A 20,130-nucleotide genomic window follows, 5' to 3' on the forward strand; every position below is an offset into this window, starting at 1 on the left:
ACATGAAAAATTTAGCTACTTTTTTTAAGGGGTAACACACTCTATAGAGGCAGAAAAAGAGACCTATATATTTGATAATTTGTTTTGAGAAAATGAAAAATGGAATAGGATTTCTTTTTGGAAGGTTTATTAAATACTTATTGAAATATGAAAAAAAAACTTTTTGTTTACATTATATAACAAAATGGCGGCGGTAAATTTTTATGTTCAAAATCGACTATTTTTTTACGGCCAGAATACTTTTTTGAAAAGTTTAAGTCCTAGAACAAAAAACAAAGAAATTTTATAATCTGTTTACTATAAAATTTGGAAGTACACAGGAAAAAAAAAGTCTGACTCCGTTTACACCTTAAATTCAGCCCATGTATTTCACATAAGTCTGTCCTTGTTTAACGGGGCTGACTCCGTTTACATCATAAATTCAGCCTCAAAAAGAGGCTGAAAGTAAAACTTTTTTTTTAGTGTGTACATATAGATTTTTCAACTTTCAAGTTGAAAAATCAAGATGTAAACTTTATTATTTTATAAAGAATTTACTGTTTATTTTTTGGCAAAAAATCGATTATTTTACTCAAAAAGTGCGCAATTTTTACAAGAATTGATATAAAAATATCTTATATGTGCTACCGCAAGGCTTCGTCCATAAATCACGTCACACTTTTTAGGGGGGAGGGGGTCTATGAAAATGTATGACTAATTGTGACAAAAGGGGGAGTGGGGATTTTTTATTTTGTTATGTCACACTTTTGTCTATTTATTATAATGAGAAAATTGTAATAAATAAAAATATCAAATATATTTCTTGTTTTTAAAATATTAAAAAGTGTACTAATTATTATGAGGCATTTTACGTGAAATATCCTAAGTTGAAATTTCAACTTCTTGAAAAAAATTGAAACTCGGGGAATTTGTTGTTCTATCAAGTAGAAATGAACCAAAAAATATTTTTGACTTTTTCGAAAATTTGGAGCCAATTTTACGAATTTTGATAACACCGGCTACTTTGTGAATTTTTTCTGAACATACTTTTAATGGAAAATTTTTTTTAGAATATGTTTCTGAAAGGTTTTTTCGTCTCTTTTCCAATGGTGAATTTTATTTTTTTATATTTTAAAAATTTACCCTAATTTTTGATAAATAATATTTAATTTTCAATTTCCCAAAAATCGGTCCGTTTTATTTAAAAATAAATTATTGCAAGTATGTTCAGAAAAAATTCACAAAGTAGGCGGTGTTAGCAAAATTGGTAAAATTGCCCCCCCCCCTCTACCCCCCAAATTTTCAAAAAAAGTCAAATTTTTTAAAGGGGGGTTTACGAATTGTGACGTAATTTAGAGGGAAGGGGTTCCTTCAGATGTTACGTAGTGTGACAAAGAGGGGAGGGGGTCAAAAATGGGCTAAAAACGTGTGACGTAATTTATGGACGAAGCCCAAAGTTTATATTATATAGATCATTAAATTTCTTTCTTTGTCAGGACATTTTTTTTCTTATGACCAAAAGGTCATAAGAAAATAGTCGATTTTGACTATGAAATTTATCGCGGTCATTTTGTTATAAAATTTTAAATAAATTTCTTTTTATATTTCAATATGTATTTAACAAAACATCCAAAAAGAAATCCTATTTCTTTTTTCATTTTCCCAACACAAATTATCAACAATTAGTCTCTATGTCTGCTCTAGAGTGTTGTTGCTCCTGAAGTAGTGAAAGCTATTACTTTATTATTAATTATTAATAATTTAACTTAAACTGAAGACTTAGTATTTTTGTTACACATTTTAATAATTTAATATTGGACGTACGAAACTTTTGAAATTAAATGCTTTATCTATGATATGGATAAGAAGATAATATCTAGAAGACACTAATGTACCATAATGTGTTAAATATGTATTAAATTTGTGCCAAACGTGTACAATTTGTACTCTAAGTATCTTTGTATTTTTCTAAGTTCATAATAAAAATATTTTTAAATAATAATAGTCTTTAAATTGTAAAATTAGCCATACATAATTCTATAACGTTACTTTCCTCCTATGTGCTGTTACTTTCCTCCTCGGGGGTTAGGAGGAAAGTAACAAATGCAAAGGTCGTGAAAAAGTCAAACTGTGAACTGGTTATTTAATCTAAATGTCTAATTCAAATTTTATTTAACAGGTGAAAGTCCAAGCTTTTAATTAAGGTGTCAACAAAAATTATTCGTTAAATAGTTTGAACGCTACAACAACAAAACTGATTTTTGTTTCTTTCCTCCTCGGTCTCCCCTAGTAGTGAAAATTCTAAAAAAACAAAAATAGTAGCATAACGTAAAAAAGTAGGTTTTAGTAGATGAGTGAGATGCCTGATAAAATTTAAAGAAAAATATTCAAAATTAAGAAAAAAAAAGAAAATTCCAAGTTTTGGACCGACTTTAAGGGGTAAAAAAAGTCAAATTTTGAAAATGAGTCGAAAAAAGGCGCCTTTTTAAAAATAGTCGAAAAAACGCGAAAAAGTCCGAGGCTTGAAAATGAAATAAAAAAAATACATAAAAAAGCCACATAGACCCTTTGGGGAACGCATATTTTCCATTAGCCACGATCATATGAATGCCTATGGGGATATTGTAAATATACATATATACATACAAAACCATAAATTAATTCAAAGCGAGAGCCCATTTAAAATTCTCAATATTTCCATCCCCCCTCATCGCAAAATACGAATTAAATTAATTTATATATATATTGCTGTGTGTGCGAGGAATGCGAATCAGAAAGTTCGCGGTGTCGATATCTTAATTAATGAAAGTCCAAGTATAAAACATGTAGACTGCCTTTTAGAACCAGTGATGACATTTAGAGATAGAGAAGTAGTATAAGCGTAATCCGCCACTTATATCATCATTAACAATTTACATCAATTATGGTAACCACAGTCATTAGCCCGCAACCATCTATACTCACATTAAAACGTATTAAACTGTCTATGCTTTCTTAATAAATTAATAATAATGGATTATCAGTTTCAAATTGACACTTCTACACACTAAAAAAAAAGTCTTACTTTCAGCCTCTTTTTGAGGCTGAATTTAAGGTGTAAACGGAGTCAGCCCCGTTAGACAAGGACAGACTTATGTGAAATACATGGGCTGAATTTAAGGTGTAAACGGAGTCAGACTTTTTTTTTCCTGTGTAGTCAAATGTTAATATACGCTACTGTTTAGTAAAAATTACACAAGGTTTTCATTGGCCCCTCGAATAGCGGAGACTCGCTGAACGCGGGGCCAACGAAAGTCACGCGTAAGTCTATTTGGTCGCCGGCGGTTCAATTATTATCGAAGTTAGACTTAATTTTTGCTATACAATCAACGGTAATTAGGAAACATGGTAAGTTTTAGTAATCGTATACTTGAAACTGATGGTTTCAGTGTGTAAGTGAGATCCCAAAATATTTTTTCCTTTTTTAATTTTGATATTTACTGTCAATTTATTTGTTGCTACAAATACCGCCAATAAAAACGACAAATTTAATAATCGACGGTAAGTACCTGCGGTAATAATATTATAATAAAAGTTGGAGTTTTTTACTTTAAAACAACTTAAAAACGTTACCAAAAAATATTTAGTTTAATTGACGATAAGTATCCGATGACACTCACCGTCAATCAAACTAAATATTTTTTAGTAGCAGCAGAAACTAAATTGACGGTATCTCCAATGATACTTGCCATCATTTAAACTAAATATTTTTTGGTATCAGCAGAAACTAAATTGACGGTAAGTCTATGATGACACAGTTAATTAAACAAAATATTTTTTGGTAGCAGCACAAAGTAAATAGACGGTAAGTATCAAAAGTGCAGAAGACAAGCAACAAGAGTACTAAAAGGTCCCTGCGGTAAGCGTTAAAAATTGACGGTAAGTATCAAGAGTACGAAAAGGACCTCGGGAAATGACAATCTTAATATACCATCTGTCTGCAGAGCAACGAAAATCAAATTATTGACGGTATGTGTCAAGAACACAAAAAGGACCCACGGTAAGTGTCAATCATTCAACAGTGCGTTAAATACCGAAAACTAAATTGACGAAAAGCAGCAATATAGTACAAAAAATACCCCACAGTAAGTGTTATAAAGCTTAACGATAAGTATAAATGATTTTCAAAATAAAAAAATACGTTTTTATAAATATTTTCAAAACAAAAATAGAAATGTAAAAATTACCGTTTTTTGGAGAGCAACGTGTAGGATTCTTTGGAATTGGTGCAAAGTCGCATCCGCATTTTGCGACTGCCTCGCTTCTTAGCAATTCCACCCTCTAAAACTGGCATCCAGACGAGCATAAGTACGACGACCACGAAAACAACAACAACAATAACAACATAAACACCACAAAATTGTCTAAACAAGCTTTTGCTATCAAGAACGACGCACCATCCGCTTGATTCTCTCCCCCTTATCACCGTTGGTCCTTCACCCACGAATCGTCGAACAATAAGTTCATTCGACCTCTTCTTCCGATAACTCTTATCTCCCAACAATGATCACCATGTGTTTCTCCGACAATGTTCACTTAGCATGACACGATTCTGCTCTCAGGGTCGATAGAGTATCCCCATAAATCGATTACCCTCTTTTTCCCATAATTCACAATTATCCCCTGTTGTACTTTATTCTTCGCTTGCGGAAATAATTCCTCTATTTTCCTTTCAGTAATTAACTCTGCTTTCTTTCTGTTAATTCTTTTAAATAATATTTTTCTCTATTGTTTCTTTCTTTCTTTTTTCTTTCTATTAATTCTTTCGAAAGAAATTTTGTACTATTGTTTCTTTCTTTGTATCAATTCTTTCGAGTAATTTTTATAGAGCATTAATTGCAGAAGAAGGAAAACTTCACAATACTTGGGGGTTTGCAATTAAAAATTTGTAAGTGGCAAAATTGTCCAATGCATCGAGAACAGCATCGATAAAGTAATGATGTCCTTTGTGGGGTTCTATGATACTTTTTGTGAAAGTTGTATTTGCTTCTTAGGGAAGTTGTTATTCTACAGAAGCTGCTTATACTTTTTCTTCATAAAGTTGTTACTCTTTAAAAACAAACTTTTTTTCTGTAATTTCTTTTCTTGTCTATTCCTCGTTTTGGATGTTTTTTCCAAATATTCGCTACTAATGATTTTTGAATAAATTCTTCTTCAACTATTTTCAATCTGCTCTTTAAATCCTTTTCAATCTGTTCTTCAAATTTTTTCGATCTGTTCTTTAAATTATTTTTGATCTATTCTTCTTCTGCTTGTCAAAGTAGGTGAACAGATTTCTTGAAGTATTCCTGCTGTTAATAATTTTTCAACAAATTGTCCTTTAATTATTCTTTTTGCTTCGTTTACTACTTAATCTGTAACTACTTGTTCTGTAACTAATTGTTCTTTAATTATTTTTTTTCTTCTTTAACTACTTGTTCTGCAACTGATAACTATTTTCAACCAGTGTTACTCCTTTCCTCTACTATTCTTCTTTCAACTTCAATATCTTCTTCCTCTACTACAACTTTTACCACATGTACAGAGACACTTCACTTCTAACACCAAAAATCACTTCTGTCAAAAATCACTTCCCGTTAAAGAAAACAAATGTTTCCAAACTTGACAAAATGACTTCTCCTGATTTCATGCAAGCACAGAGAAAACAAAACATTAACAAACCGGACATAAATCAAGATAAAAATCTTCGTAACACAACATTTTATCTCCAGCCTCTTGTAATTAAACGAAAAAAATCTTATCAAAAAATTGTTGGCAGAACACTGAACTCCTTTACAAAAGTCACGTCATCAATGCTCTTATCAAGATGAACATTTACACAAACTGCATGGCAAAATAAATCACAGTAAGATGTCATCAATGTCAAGCAAAAAACGTACAATTCTTTTCTAGCCAACACACAACACTTTTACACCTCTCTTCTTCTTATTTTTTAGAAAATTCTCCATTTCACAAAACTTTATTGTCACAATAAATTATAAAGCACATTATTGTGTTTACTGTACTGTTTTCCGGGAATACAAAAGATAAACTCCTCCATGCAACACTGCGAGAGTAACGCGGCACATTGATGTACGAGTATATATGAGGCACGCGTTTCCTTATGTTATTCGTTTTTCTTGAATGAGCCAAGGAGGAGAGGAAAGAAAAAGAGAGAAAGAGAGAGAGTGGTGAATGCTCGTGCTCACGGACGGACGGACCGAGCAAGTATGAACTACACGATGAGCCATGCGTCATTACTAAAGGGGGCCCCACCATGGCCCTGATCGAGGAGAGCTGGAAGCTTCAAGTATACATGGCTCAGAGAGAAAAACAAGGGGTCTAAAGGACGGAAGAAAAAGAGTGGGGGAGAGGGGAGGGAATCAGAAAATGGTTCCCAAGAGGGGATATATATTATATCCCTTGTGCATTTTACCCCATGTGTATATACATATGTATATATATATAGGTATGCAATAGTCGGTATTCGCTGGTAACTATACTATTCAAGCACTGCGCACCGATGAGCATGAATCTTCCCGTACGAATTGACTTCAATTAATTCTACAGATTGACTTTTCGTTTTTTCTTGTTGTTTTGTACCTTTTTTGTTTATTATTTTTTATTTGCCTTTTTCCACCATCAAGTCACGTTTATTTTCCTTCATATTAGGTTTCAACGCCCGATGCCTATATACTCTCTCGCCTCACAAGATTTTAATTAAGGGAATATTAGAGACCGTTATCAGGGGATTAAAGAGGATTCGTTTTCACAACCCCGGGGTCACTTTAAAGACAAGAGAGAGAGAGAGAGAGAGAGAGACCCAATGGGAAATGCCAGTGTAGTGCCGATGTTCACCACTGGCTTAGTACTCAGACGATTGTTCGGCGTAGTCTAGCCGAGCCTCGACAATTAGTGCTGGCGCAGTACAGAATTTTTGTTTCGCCAAAGCTTGGACAAGCCACGGCGGCAAGTGCTGGCTGAGTATAGAAAAATTGTTCACAACGCTCTTTGCCAACATTGCTTTTTTGACATAAACTTGAAAAAAATTATAAAAAAAGTTTATGAATTAATATTTTACTTTTCAGTTGTTCATTTTTTATTCTTATTAAATTTAATAATAACAATTTAACACAATAGTCTAATTTTGTAAATAATAAATTATTAAAACAAATTAAAATTATAAACAAAATTTAAACTTTAATCTCAATAATAATTTGGTTCCTATTAAAATACTATTATACTTCTTACTATGAATAAAAAATTAATAAAAAATTACCACGTAATTAAAGAATTACGTAAAATGTTAAATGCAATAAGTAAAGTAATTTAATTTAATTATTAAAAATTTAGTTTAATTTATTTTATTTCAATTTATTATTTCTAACGTATCCCTATTTTTTTCTCATCTTTGACTCAATAATTGTATATGTCTGAATGATACTGAGATGTTAATACTTTACTGTACACATGTGTCGTTAGCATAGTGGTTAGAGCGTTAGTCTGTTAGTCCGTAGGTCGTAGGTTCGATTCCCCTCGTCAGCAATTTTGTTTATTTTCATAGGTTTGCGATATTTCTAGATTCCAATCGTTAGGTACTAAAATATGAAAATCTAATGCACACTTACTGTAATTGTTTATTATTTAATTTTTAAATGTTATAAACAATTTTTTTTTACTTCATTTACTATATCCATTGTTAGTCTCCATCTTTAATACAATTTCTTTAAGAAGAGAAATATTTTATGAATAATAACTATTTATAAATATTATTTACCATTTTGTTGTTAAATTATTTATAATGATGAATTTACGACTAATTAATAACAATACGGCATTTATTGCGGCAATATTCTCAGCCAGCACTGGTCCAGTGCTGCGCCAGCACTGCCTGGCAGCACTGGCAGGCAGTACTTCGCCAGCGTTAGACAGCGTTATCATCCCAGAGTTATGCCAGTGCTGTCTGTCAGCGTAGCTGCCAGTACTGCCAGTGCTGGCGCAGTACTCCGCCAGTTGTAAATTTCCCATTGGGGAGGGGTGTAAAGTGAATTAAGACTCAAGACCGATTCATTACACAGTTTGATGTTAAATTTTTGCTATTCTTTTCACGGGTTTAATTATTTTATTTTAATGTACCCTCTTTGATAATGTTGCGGTTGTTGAAAAGACAGTGATTTAAAATCACAGCGGTACTATATTGTTTTTTACAGATAACATTAGATTTAAGTGGTGTTAGAAGCAGTTGATATTGAGAGTATAGTTACTGGTAATTAAGTAGCTACCGATTAGTTAGTTTCCGATTAGTTACTACAAACTGTAGTATCTACCCAAGTAGAAATGTCCGGAGTTAGGACGGAGTTAAACACCGACATGGTACTGACTCAGTACTGACCGTCGGTACTGACTTTCGGAACCCGATCAGTACTGGGAGTATACTGACTCCAAAACCGAATCAGTACTATGTCGGAGTTAGAAAAGTTCTAAAATCAGTACTGGCAGAAAATTGGCTTAACACTAAATCAGTACTGCGAAGGAGTTAAAAAAAACAATCAAAATTTGTTATAATGTAATTAAACATTAAACATCGTTTGATTTATTAACAATTAAAATATTTGCAAAGATTTGTAAAAACATTATTCATCAACAATAATATCAAACATTTTATTTTTTAAAGCTGTATATATATTTTTATTTATTTATTTAACAAAAATTTTTCTTAAATAAATTTTTTTTTATTATTATTTTAATAAATAATTAGATTATAAATAATAAATAAATAATTATATTAATAATTTTTACCATATTATTATGATGTATCTATTAATTACTACATAATGACTTGATAAAATGAATATAAAGATATATGTATAATAATTTTTCTTGAAATAAATATAATATGCAGTGGATTTATTATTAAAGCACTGTATATATCGGTCCCACAATTCAAAAGGAAGTTTATGCGAGATAACTCCCGAGCTTGCGTGGCTATGCGGTATGTGTATTCGACTTGCGTCCTCGAGGTCTAGGGTTCGGTCCCCCGTGCGTGCGATATTTTTCCGTCTTAGTTTTAAGTGTTTTGTGTATAATTCTTAACAGTGTTACATAAAGTATAAGTTTAAATAATTAATAACCAGTAATAATAATAATTTAGTCATTAATTTAAATAAATAAGATTTAAATAAATAATGAAAAAATAAGAAAAATATTTTTTTAAAACTTATTTTAATAAAAGGAATTCTAATAATTAATTAATAATAATTAATACTAATAATAATTATTAGTATTCAATAAATTACTCCCCATGCTTTAATAATTAAATAAGGAGCTTATACTGACCGCCGGTAAAAATCAGTACTGGACAGCGTTACCAGCCAGGGTTTTCCCAGTACTGACTTAGTACTGGAGTCAGTACTGCAATACTGGCAGTCAGTACAAGATCAGTACTATGCCAGTATTACATTTCTACTTGGGTATATATAGTAGGGTGGTTTTTAATTGGGCGATGTTTCCAAATTTTTGGTCTCAACCCAAAAAATTAATCAAGGTATAAAAAAAAGGGCGATTGTCGATTGCGTCCTGTGAGGGGAAGTAGCCTTCCCCCACCATGCGGCACATCAAGTCGAAACTGAGTCCCGAGCAACCCTCGCAGCGGGGGCGCTCGGACCCTCAAACCCTCATTAAGGAAAACTGTTAATGACTTTTTCTATAAAAATATAAATTTGTTAAATAGTAACATTTTTAATTTTTCTTTGACACATTTAAATTCCTTACTTTCTCACGATTTCATACATATGTTGTTTACCAAAAAAAAGTTAAAATTTAAAAATTAAGTTAAATGGTATTTGCTTCAAATGATGCAATTATTGGGTCAAATAGCATTAAATTGATTTAGATAAAACCTAAGTGATACAGTAAATAATTATTTGATAATAGGTAAGGTTTTTGGTAGAGTTAACTTTATTCTATGTATCTGAAAAAAATAATAAATTTTTTTAATTTTAACTTTTTTTTGGTAAACAACATATGTATGAAATCGTGAGAAAGCAAGGATTTTAAATGTGTCAATGAAAAATTAAAAATGTTACTATTTAACAAATTTATATTTTTATAGGAAAAGTCATTAATAGTTTTCCTTAATGATGGTTTGAGGGTCCGAGCGCCCCCGCTGTGAGGGTCACTCCAGCGCTCGGTTCCCAACCACCGGACGCTTACTGGCCGCATGGTGGGGGGAAGGCTACTTCCCCTCACGGGACGCAATCGATGACTGCCCAAAAAAAATTTTCCTGAAAGTTCGAAGCAAATCGAACAATATTAACACGTGCCTCTAATCGACTGAAATTTTATATGGGAATTACATGTAATTTTTCCTGGAAATCACTCAAAATATTTTCAAGCTTCGGGGTCATCCATAAAGCATGTGATACTTTAGGGGGTGGGGGGGGTCAGCAAAATATTACACTCCATGTTAACTGTTAATGGAAAAAGCATCATGAGGGGGGGAGGGGGGTCTAGATTACCGAAAATATGTATCACATGCTTTATGGACGACCCATATTATACAAATTTTTTAAAAATTCACAAACTTTGGGTTCTTCTAGTACGTGATAAGAGGTACAAATTGCAATTTTTGCAAATTTTTTCGAAAGTATTTGATCTATTTACCAGCTTGATGAATATGCCGCACAGTGGGGCAAAATAAAAAAAGGGGTTCAAAATAGTCTATAGGTCACAAATCTTCATGGATTTAAAAAAAACTTTTTAAACACCCCAATGGGAAATGCCAGTGTAGTGCCGATGTTCACCACTGGCTTAGTACTCAGACGATTGTTCGGCGTAGTCTAGCCGAGCCTCGACAATTAGTGCTGGAGCAGTACAGAATTTTTGTTTCCACACGGAAAAAAAAAGTTCCCAGATATTTCAGGAATTATTTCCTAACTCTTGGATACGTGGTAACAGCTCTGAACTAGCGACGAACATTCAATAGTAATCAATGAATGTTTGAAAGAAATTCGGGAACTGTATTAGAAAAAGCTATAAATAGTCCATTAGTCTCTTTTTCATTACTTTCTCATGTAAAGTTCATGGCACTGGCCGCAACTGTTTCTGAAATTTTCGGGAACTCGTCAAGGAATCTTGGTGCGCAGAAACTGTGCGCACCAGTCTCAACAAGTCTCACCGTCAGCAAGACTTGCGTGCCTTATATATTTATTTTATGCTGAGGTATTTAACTCGCCTGTTTAGCTCAGCTGGATAAGACGCCGGACTTCTATTCTCGGGTACGCGAGTTCTGTTCCAGCCGCCGTCGATTTTTCTCTAATATGTTTTTTTCTATTTCAGAAACTTAATAAAATATAAAAATTGTATGTGACCTTCAAGGATAAATGTGTGTGCGCACGGATTCCCGGTCATTTTTCCGAAAAAAATTTTCCGAAAGCAAATTTCCGCAAGTTATTTTTTCCGAAAAATCATTTATTCCAAAAAAAAAATTCCGAAAAAATTTTTCCGAATCCAATTCTCCGAATATAAACTTTTCCGAAAAAAATTTTCCGAATCTAATTCTTCTCATATAAATTAGTAAAAAATTTTGCCAAATAAAAAAATTTTAAAAAAACAATTGAAATCTGTTTCTTAACCAATATACGAGACAATCTGAAAAATAACTGAAAAAGGCTTGTAGAACAAGTATCTTAAATCGAATCAGTTTTGAAAAAGTTTAACCTTTTAATATAAAGAAAACTTTGATCATATGCAAAATGACTAAATAAACAATTTTTGTAAGTTTGAAATATTTTTCTTGAAAATTGATATTTGTTCTTCCAGAAGATACGAGTAACAATAATATAAATATTCATTAATATAATAGAATATTCAATTGTTTTTAACAAAATTATGTTCAATATTGCCTTTGCCCCACATAACAAACTTTTTTTTTACTTTAAATTTCAAATATTTAGATACAAAATTAAACTAAAACACCACGCCAGTTGTGTAGAGAAATATTTAATTTATTTACATGTTACGTTTTTAAAAATTAAATACTTAAACTTATGTTTAAAAAAATAAAAATTTGTTTAGTAAAATTATCATTTTATTATTGCAAAACAATTTTTTTGTTATATTTCTTAAAATATTTGATATTTTTAGGTTTTTCTTTTCTTAATCAATTGGTCTGATTGCATTAAAACTAAATTTTTAATACCAACTGGAATAGACATAAAATAAAGGAGATATTTTAAAAAACGTCTTTGCCCCGCATAGCGCCTTTGCCCCACTCTCCCCTACAATAATAATAATGATATTCTTAAATGTCAATTCAATATTTTTTCTGAAGGTCTACATACCTGTAAACAACCTCCTTAAACGTAAAAACACGCAAGGAAAATATCCGTAATAAACAAAATATGAAATTGAATTTTCGGAATTATTAATTTTCGGAAAAATTATTTCGTAAATTTAGATTCGGAAATTTTTTTTTCGGAAAATTATCTTTTCGGAAAATTAGACTTGCGGAAAATTTTTTTCGGAAAAATGACCAGGAACGGTGCGCACGTGTCAAGGAGGGGAAGTGGGAGGGGGGAAGCAGAATCCATTTTTTCTTGCATTCGCCTAACTTTTCGATTTTCTTGAACAGTTCCCGACTTTTTCAAGAACAGTTTGCTGAGAAGTGGTGAAATAGTTATAATTTGTAGAGAAATAGAAAATTACATATTTAAACGAGGCAACCTTTAGTTATCTGTGTACTACCCGCCGTATCCAAGTGTTAACCCCTTGGCTGTCAACGAGATTTCCACTGTTTGGGCCAAAAGTGTGTTAAAAATTTTTTTAATGGTTTTTTATGAAACTTAGTACCCTAAGATTTCTGGGGTCGCTGATTACGAATCTGACATCAGTTTTTCAAAATTCAAAATGGCGGATCCAAGATAGCGTAAATTTTTTCAAAATTCGTCGAATTTGCTTAAAACTTGTTACTCGGGGATTTTAAGAGTCGCTGATTACGAATCTAACATTAGTTTTCCAAAATTCAAAATGGCGGATCCAATATGGCGGACAACGAAATAAAAAATTGATCAGATTGGCTTGAAACTGAATACTTGGGGATTTTCAGGGTCGCTGATTACGAATTTGAAATCAGTTTTTCAAAATTCAAAATATCTGGTTCAATATGGCGGAAAATTTTTTAAACTTTATTGAATTTGTTTGAAACTGCGGTTAATCTGACATCAGTATGATAATTTTTGGTGAGATCAAATTTCGATAAATACCCTGAAAAAATAATGACAGATTCGTAATCAGCGACCCTAAAAACCCCCGAGTATTCAGTTTCAAACCAATCTGATCAATTTTTTATTTCGTTGTCCGCCATATTGGATCCGCCATTTTGAATTTTAGAAAACTAATGTTAGATTCGTAATCAAGGACCCTTAAAACCCCCGAGTAACAAGTTTCAAGCAAATTCGACGAATTTTGAAAAAATTTTCGCCATCTTGGATCCGCCATATTGAATTTTGGAAAACGAATGTCATATTCGTAATCAGCGACCTCGAAAACCCCCGAGTAACCGGTTTCAGGAGCATTTAAGAAGTTTTTAATCACCTTTTTTAAGTTGCGCATATATGCGTCCCCAGGCGCGAAAGACCAGTGCTGACGATGGGTTGAAACTTGACTGAGTCTTGAACGCCCAGCGTGGGTAACCCAGAGTTGAAGCAGTCTTTATATCATTGTCACTCAATATTGGTTCAGCATGGGACACCAATGTTCGTCCCATGCTCGATTTAACACTCGGTCAATCTTCGTGAGTGGAGCTTCAACATCCAGTCTTTATTCAAGCTTGAATCAATCTTGATAGTTTATTTATTACCGTGTGCACTTAACAATATTAGATATAAATACTTATAAATTATTTAATATTAAAATATTATTTCTGATAATTTTTAGTAATTTTTTATACTATTTAAAAATTATTATTATTAATTATTATTAAATAATATAATAAGTATTATTATTATTGTTATTAAGATATCAATTGGTAAATAAATATTAATATTTATTTAGTGTAAAATATTTATATTAATTACATAAGATTCATATCAATAAAGTTAAATTATTATATATTATTTTTTTTCTTGCACAGAGTCAAATTATTATTTCAAAGTTCAAGAGTTTCCTTTATCTGAAAAATTTTCGGTGAAAAAAATGTTCATTAGGTAGTAATAAATATTTCTGCCTAGTAGTTTTACACTAGGTTTAACTGTTTACTGAATATTATCAAAAATATATTTTTCGTCAAACGCGCGCGACTAAACACAAATAACCTTGAGACGTTGCGATTGTCGTGCTCCCACCATCCCATCTACTCAATGCTTTCCCCTCATGACGTCACAGGCGGGGAGTGTATTGAGTAGATGGGATGGTGGGAGCACGACAATCGCAACGTCACGCTGTAAAGTCTCAAGGTTATTTGTGTTTAGTCGCGCGCGTTTGACGAAAAATATATTTTTGATAATATTCAGTAAACAGTTAATCCTAGTGTAAAACTACTAGGCATAAATATTTACTACTACCTAATGAACATTTTTTTCACTGAAAATTTTACAGATAAACGAAACTCTTGAACTTTGAAAATAATAATTTGACACTGTGCGAGAAAAAAAATAATATATAATTTAACTTATAAAATTATCAGAAAAAATATTTTACTATTAAATAATTTATAAATATTTATATTTAATATTGTACAGTGCACACGGCAATAAAGGAACTGAATATTGTAACAAGATTGACCGAGTCTTGAATCGAGCATGGGACGAACATTGGTGTCCCATACTGAGTGACGGCACTGGCATTGATATAGTAGATTAGGCGAGAAGCCTTCTAGCCTTCTGTGGCCGAGCGGTTTAAATGCGTGCGTTGAGAACTTCCGGTATGCGTTAGGGGCGGGGTGCGTGAGTTTCGATCCCACATGCGAGCGAATATTTTTCATTCTTTGTTATAAGCGTTTATATAAAAAAATAAAATTGTGTGTTGTGTCGTGAATAAAAAATGTGAACATGTTTATAAATAATGTTAAAAGTATGTTAAAAATCAAGAAAAAAATGTAAAGATTAACAGAAAAATTGTCTTTTTTTACTAAAATTATTTTTTTAAAATTACTATTCAAATGATATTTATTGTTAGTAATATATTCTTATTTATATTAAGATAATATAATTATTACAAATAATAACTTATTGTCATTAAATATATATGTACATATACGCACATGAATTAAAATAATAACAATAATATTTATTATTATTATTAATAATTCATATATTCACATTATATTGAATAAACGTGAGAAACGAGTAAATTTAGGAACAGTGGAAGCAGTCTTGTTTCAGTCCTGCGTTAGGCGTCCGCAGCATTGATTGAGCATTGATGTCCAATGCTGAATCAAGGCTCGCGCTGCAGTCTGGAATCGGTGTTACATTAAAGCTTCGATCATTCCTGCTCTCGCTGATTCACTCATGCTCAATCAATGTTGACCAATGCTCGGCCAATCTTTATAAAGCCTGAACTCGGCGTCACTTCGCGCCTGGGTCATGAAACACTTTTGGCCAGTTTAGTTTTGCGCATATATGCGTCAGCGACAGTCAACGAGTTAAGAACGAAGTTCCCGAATAATCCTCGAACTTTTTTTTTCCGTACAACATTGCTTTTTTGACATAAACTTGAAAAAAATTATAAAAAAAGTTTATGAATGTTTATAAATATAAATTTATTGAAAAAAATTAATATTTTACTTTTCAGTTGTTAATTTGTTATTTTTATTAAATTTAATACACTCAGAGAAAAAGTTTATTTTACTTAACCAAACTTTTTAATTAACCTAATTTATTTGTCACGATAAAACAATTTTTTTGATTTAAATAAAAATGTTGTTCATTTTAATAAATACATAAAATTTGTTTGGTTATTGGAAAGAAATTTTTTATTTGAAGTTGTTTGTTTCATTCAACCAAATTCGTGTTTTGAATAGAGAATATTGTTTAGTTAAATACATTTTGTTCGACACAACACACAAATTTGTTTGATTCAACCAAATCATTTTATTTGAGTCAAACAAAAATATTTGCTTGTCTCAAAAAGTACATGTGTGAATTTAAAAATGGCGATCTCACTTGTCTACTGTCCGCGTTCGCGTTAAATTTATTAGTTAAATCGGTAAATCAAAGAAAAAAAATTATAAGTATCAGTTAAATAAATACATTGTGTTAATTTTAGACTTAATTACACGGAGAGAGATTTTGTATTAATATTTGTTAAAATTGGCAATAGAATTTAATATATTCTTTTTCAATTTAGGGAAATCGTGTTTTATATTAAAAATTAATATTGTGCATATTAGTAGGCAGCCCTTGATATATTTTACAAAAATTAATAAAATTGTAATACAATTTAATAAAAGAATTATAATTTTTAAAAATGACTATATTAAAATCGCAGTCCGTGAAAGTATCGAAAGAATAAGAAAAATTGAAATAGTTCTTTTAAATTTTAGAATAAAATACATATTTCAATCTTTAATATAGTCAATACTAAAAATTATGAGTGAGTCGAAAAGGACAGGAAATAAAAAGACGTAGGAAGGAGGAGGATAGAATTATCGTTTCGAAAGTATTTCGCACACATACCAATGAGCTAACGCAAGCATCATACTATACATCATACTATACAAACACAAACTATATACAATTTCGGAGATCTATGTTAAAACCTATAAACGCATGTACATATAAACTTAACTTAAATACAAATAAACGCAATAACGCACGCACGCACGCTGTACATTGGGAGATACAGTTCTCAACTTCCTTATATACTAAACTCGAGAAATTTTCTGAACTTGTGAGAAAGTGATATTTTCTCCATATTTTGTTTAAAAAAGTTCTTAATTTATTTTACATTATAAATACATACTTTTGTATGCTGGGTCAAAATTTTATTCAGAAATGTTTATCATAATACTGTTTTTAAAATTGTTTGTTTCTGGAAAATGATTTCTATTGAAATTATATCCAATTTTTCGTTATATAAAAAACCCATCATTTAATTTATTGGCATAAGAAAATGCAGCATATCTTAAATCATTTTTTTTAAATACCTTCCAATGTCCTAATTCATTTTCGTACACGGAAAAAAATTAATATCTAAACTTGAAATAATATTAATTTGAAATCCAATGGAATGTAAGTATGTCTAAAATAGACATTATAGTCACAATTAAATTCACATCTCTGATTTAGAGATTTGTTAATTTCACAACTTATCTGATGTGAATTACATTGCGTTTGAAGTTCATCATTGTCAAAGAATATTTAAACCATTTTAATTATTTAAGTATTAATTTTATATTTTAAATGCAGTTTCATTCCCAGTTTTCACTTTCCATATTTTACAAATGTTTTTCGCGTTATCACGTGTGGGACATATTTTTATTTATTAGTATTTTCAGGTTAAACTTTCGTTTGACACTTGAAAACCTAACCTATATTGAAAGTTGTACCAAACCATGTTTTTTTATTAAGAAATAGAAAAAGAATGTTTATATTGTGTGATGTTGAGATAATTTGATTCAAATAAAGAAATGAAATAATAAAAAATTCATATTATCTTCAAAAAATGTCCAATTTTTTATGATTGTCAATGGATTTTTTTATAAGTTCATACTAAAAGAAAAATATACATTCTTTGAATAATTCTCACTCTAAATTGTGATAAATCATAAAATTTGAGATTTCTAATATCATTTTCAGGCATAAAAATACGGATTCTTCACACTGATAATATATGCGGATTAGATATAACTCTAAATTTCAGTTTTACAGATCTGTTCAAATCACACATCCGATTCCAGTGATAGTTTATGCCTAAATCTCATATTAAATCTCTAATTTAGAGATTAATTTTTTTCCGTGTAAATTTTGAATGCTCTCAAATGCTCATTTAAAAGACAATGGACTATGCCTTTTACTACAATTAGGAAATCTTCATTGTCGATTAAAATTATTGAATGAACAAAATAAAATTGTTCACCCAATTCCGACACATTTTGACACATCAAATTAAAATATTTTGGGGTAAACACAACGTGCACATGTTGCCACGAGGTTTGACTCGGATAATTTCGGAACTGCTCGACTGAAATATTCGGCTAATCTCGGACAGCTTCGTAACCGCTCTACGTCAGCCTGACGTCAGCCCATAGCCTGCTATGGCCTGCTACTAGGCTGGTCATAATTTTTATTATAGTCGATAATACTATTCGTAACTAAATTAACAACTTATGTAATTCTTCGATAGTATTTAGTATAATCATCTGGTAATACTTTTTACTATTGCATACTTTCTTACTTATAATATTACAACTTCTTATTGACTATTTCAATTTCTATTACTTCAGAATAATACAAAGTAATAATTTGATTATAAACTTTCTTAAAAATGGTAATATTAATTCATAAATGTACATGATTTCCCCAAATTGCAATCGGTTTTACTAAATACTAATATAATAATACGAAATATTAAAACAGAATCTCTCTCCGTGTACTGCATATTTAATTTGTACCATAGTGAGAAGAATATTTACAAAAAGGTTTTGTAAAGTTTTCAGTTGGTTGTTTCGAATAAACATTTTTCTGAGTGCATGTATAAAAATCATATAATATGTTTAATGTAATATTTTTAATGTTTTTTTATAATTAAGTAATTTTGTTTATACGAAGAAATAATATGTACCTACTAGAAAATATTAAATTAGGAAATTCACACCGAAAAAAATCTCGATGGTATTATTAACTATGACTCTATAGTTAATCTTAATCTAGTAAAAGTAATAAGGATTCCTAATCATTATGGTTAGGATCGCTAGGTTGATTCAACAAATTCAAGCCTGGCAAAAATAACCCTGCAAATCCTAGTCAAATTGACTAGGATTTTAGTAATTTTGCCTATTTCCATAATGCGCACGCGTCTGCTTCTGTTCTGACAGTGTTTACCTCTATATCTTTCGCGTCATTTATCGTGATTTCGTAAAACGATTTTTTATCATTACTCGCGTCTATTCTTTGTACATAAAATGGAGTTCTTACATACATCAAAATTGCTGGTTTCTCGGAACCTCTGGAAATATAGATAGTCCATGTTTTAGAAAGTAAACTATTTATTTATATTAGTCAATTCTTTCAGACTTTTTTGGTTAGGTTTCAATATAAATCGTCGAAATTTTTACGCACGTGGTGACAACATTTTTACTATTTTAATCGCGCAGTGTGTTTGAAAATTTACCTTTGCAATAATTTGTGTATTTAAATTTATTTCCATTTAAATGGCATAAATAATTAAAAATAAATAGTTTTTGACAAGTGTATAAAATTGTGTACTTGAAATGTATAAAACATCATCTGATTAAGTATTGTATTTTGACTCGAAAATCTAGTGTCTATTAAAAAATTAAAATACCAAGTCGTGTTTAGTGTAGTGGTTATCGTTCCGGGTTTCAAAGTGCGTATTCGTTAGGTTCAGGTGTTCGCGTCCCCCCTGCGTCAAATATTTATTTCATAAGTTTAAATTAATTCCAAGGAATATAAATACAAAGTCAAATATAAATATGTTCAAATACGATAATTAATTTTTTTCTTTTTTCTTTTAATTAGTTTTTCTCTTTTATTTGATAATAAGAATTTGATTAGCAATTTCAAATAATTATGATACACAGTGTAAATCTAATATTATTCTCGTAGTCAATTTGACTATTTTTTCCTGATTACATCGACTAATTTTCCTGGTCACTGTAACTATGCTTGAATCTTATTACTTTGACCAGGATTCTATATAGTTGGCTCCTCTCGTAACTAGGAAACCTAGTCAATTCCTGGTATACGGGTCCTAGGCATTTTTTTCGGTGCAAATATTATTAGAGGAAAATAAATAACAAAATTAAGTAAACAAAAATATTTATTTAAAATTTTAAATGAACCAAATACGTTAACTAAACCTATTTATTTGAATCAAACAAATCTTTTCTCTTGAAATAAACAAATTTTTTAGTTATATTAAATAAAATTTTTTGGTTAAGTGTAATAACCATTT

General features: G+C 30.7%; 1 protein-coding gene across 3 annotated transcripts in view; it reads right to left on the reverse strand.

Annotated features, from left to right (window-relative positions):
- Positions 1 to 20,130, reverse strand: part of LOC122509863 (rap1 GTPase-activating protein 1) — a 412,641-nt gene that overhangs the window by 225,990 nt on the left and 166,521 nt on the right. Inside the window, exon 1 of one of the 3 annotated variants that reach the window (XM_043624153.1) lies at positions 4,206 to 6,282. The exons of the other annotated variants lie outside the window; for them this stretch is intronic. Within the exon in view, the coding sequence (XP_043480088.1) occupies positions 4,206 to 4,324 (119 nt within the window). The 5' untranslated portion in view covers positions 4,325 to 6,282. Of the gene's footprint in view, positions 1 to 4,205; positions 6,283 to 20,130 lie in introns of those variants that run through there. 3 annotated transcript variants of the gene reach the window in all.

The sequence above is a fragment of the Leptopilina heterotoma genome, unplaced genomic scaffold, assembly GCF_015476425.1.
Source record: "Leptopilina heterotoma isolate Lh14 unplaced genomic scaffold, ASM1547642v1 Lhet_63, whole genome shotgun sequence".
Taxonomy (NCBI): domain Eukaryota; kingdom Metazoa; phylum Arthropoda; class Insecta; order Hymenoptera; family Figitidae; genus Leptopilina; species Leptopilina heterotoma.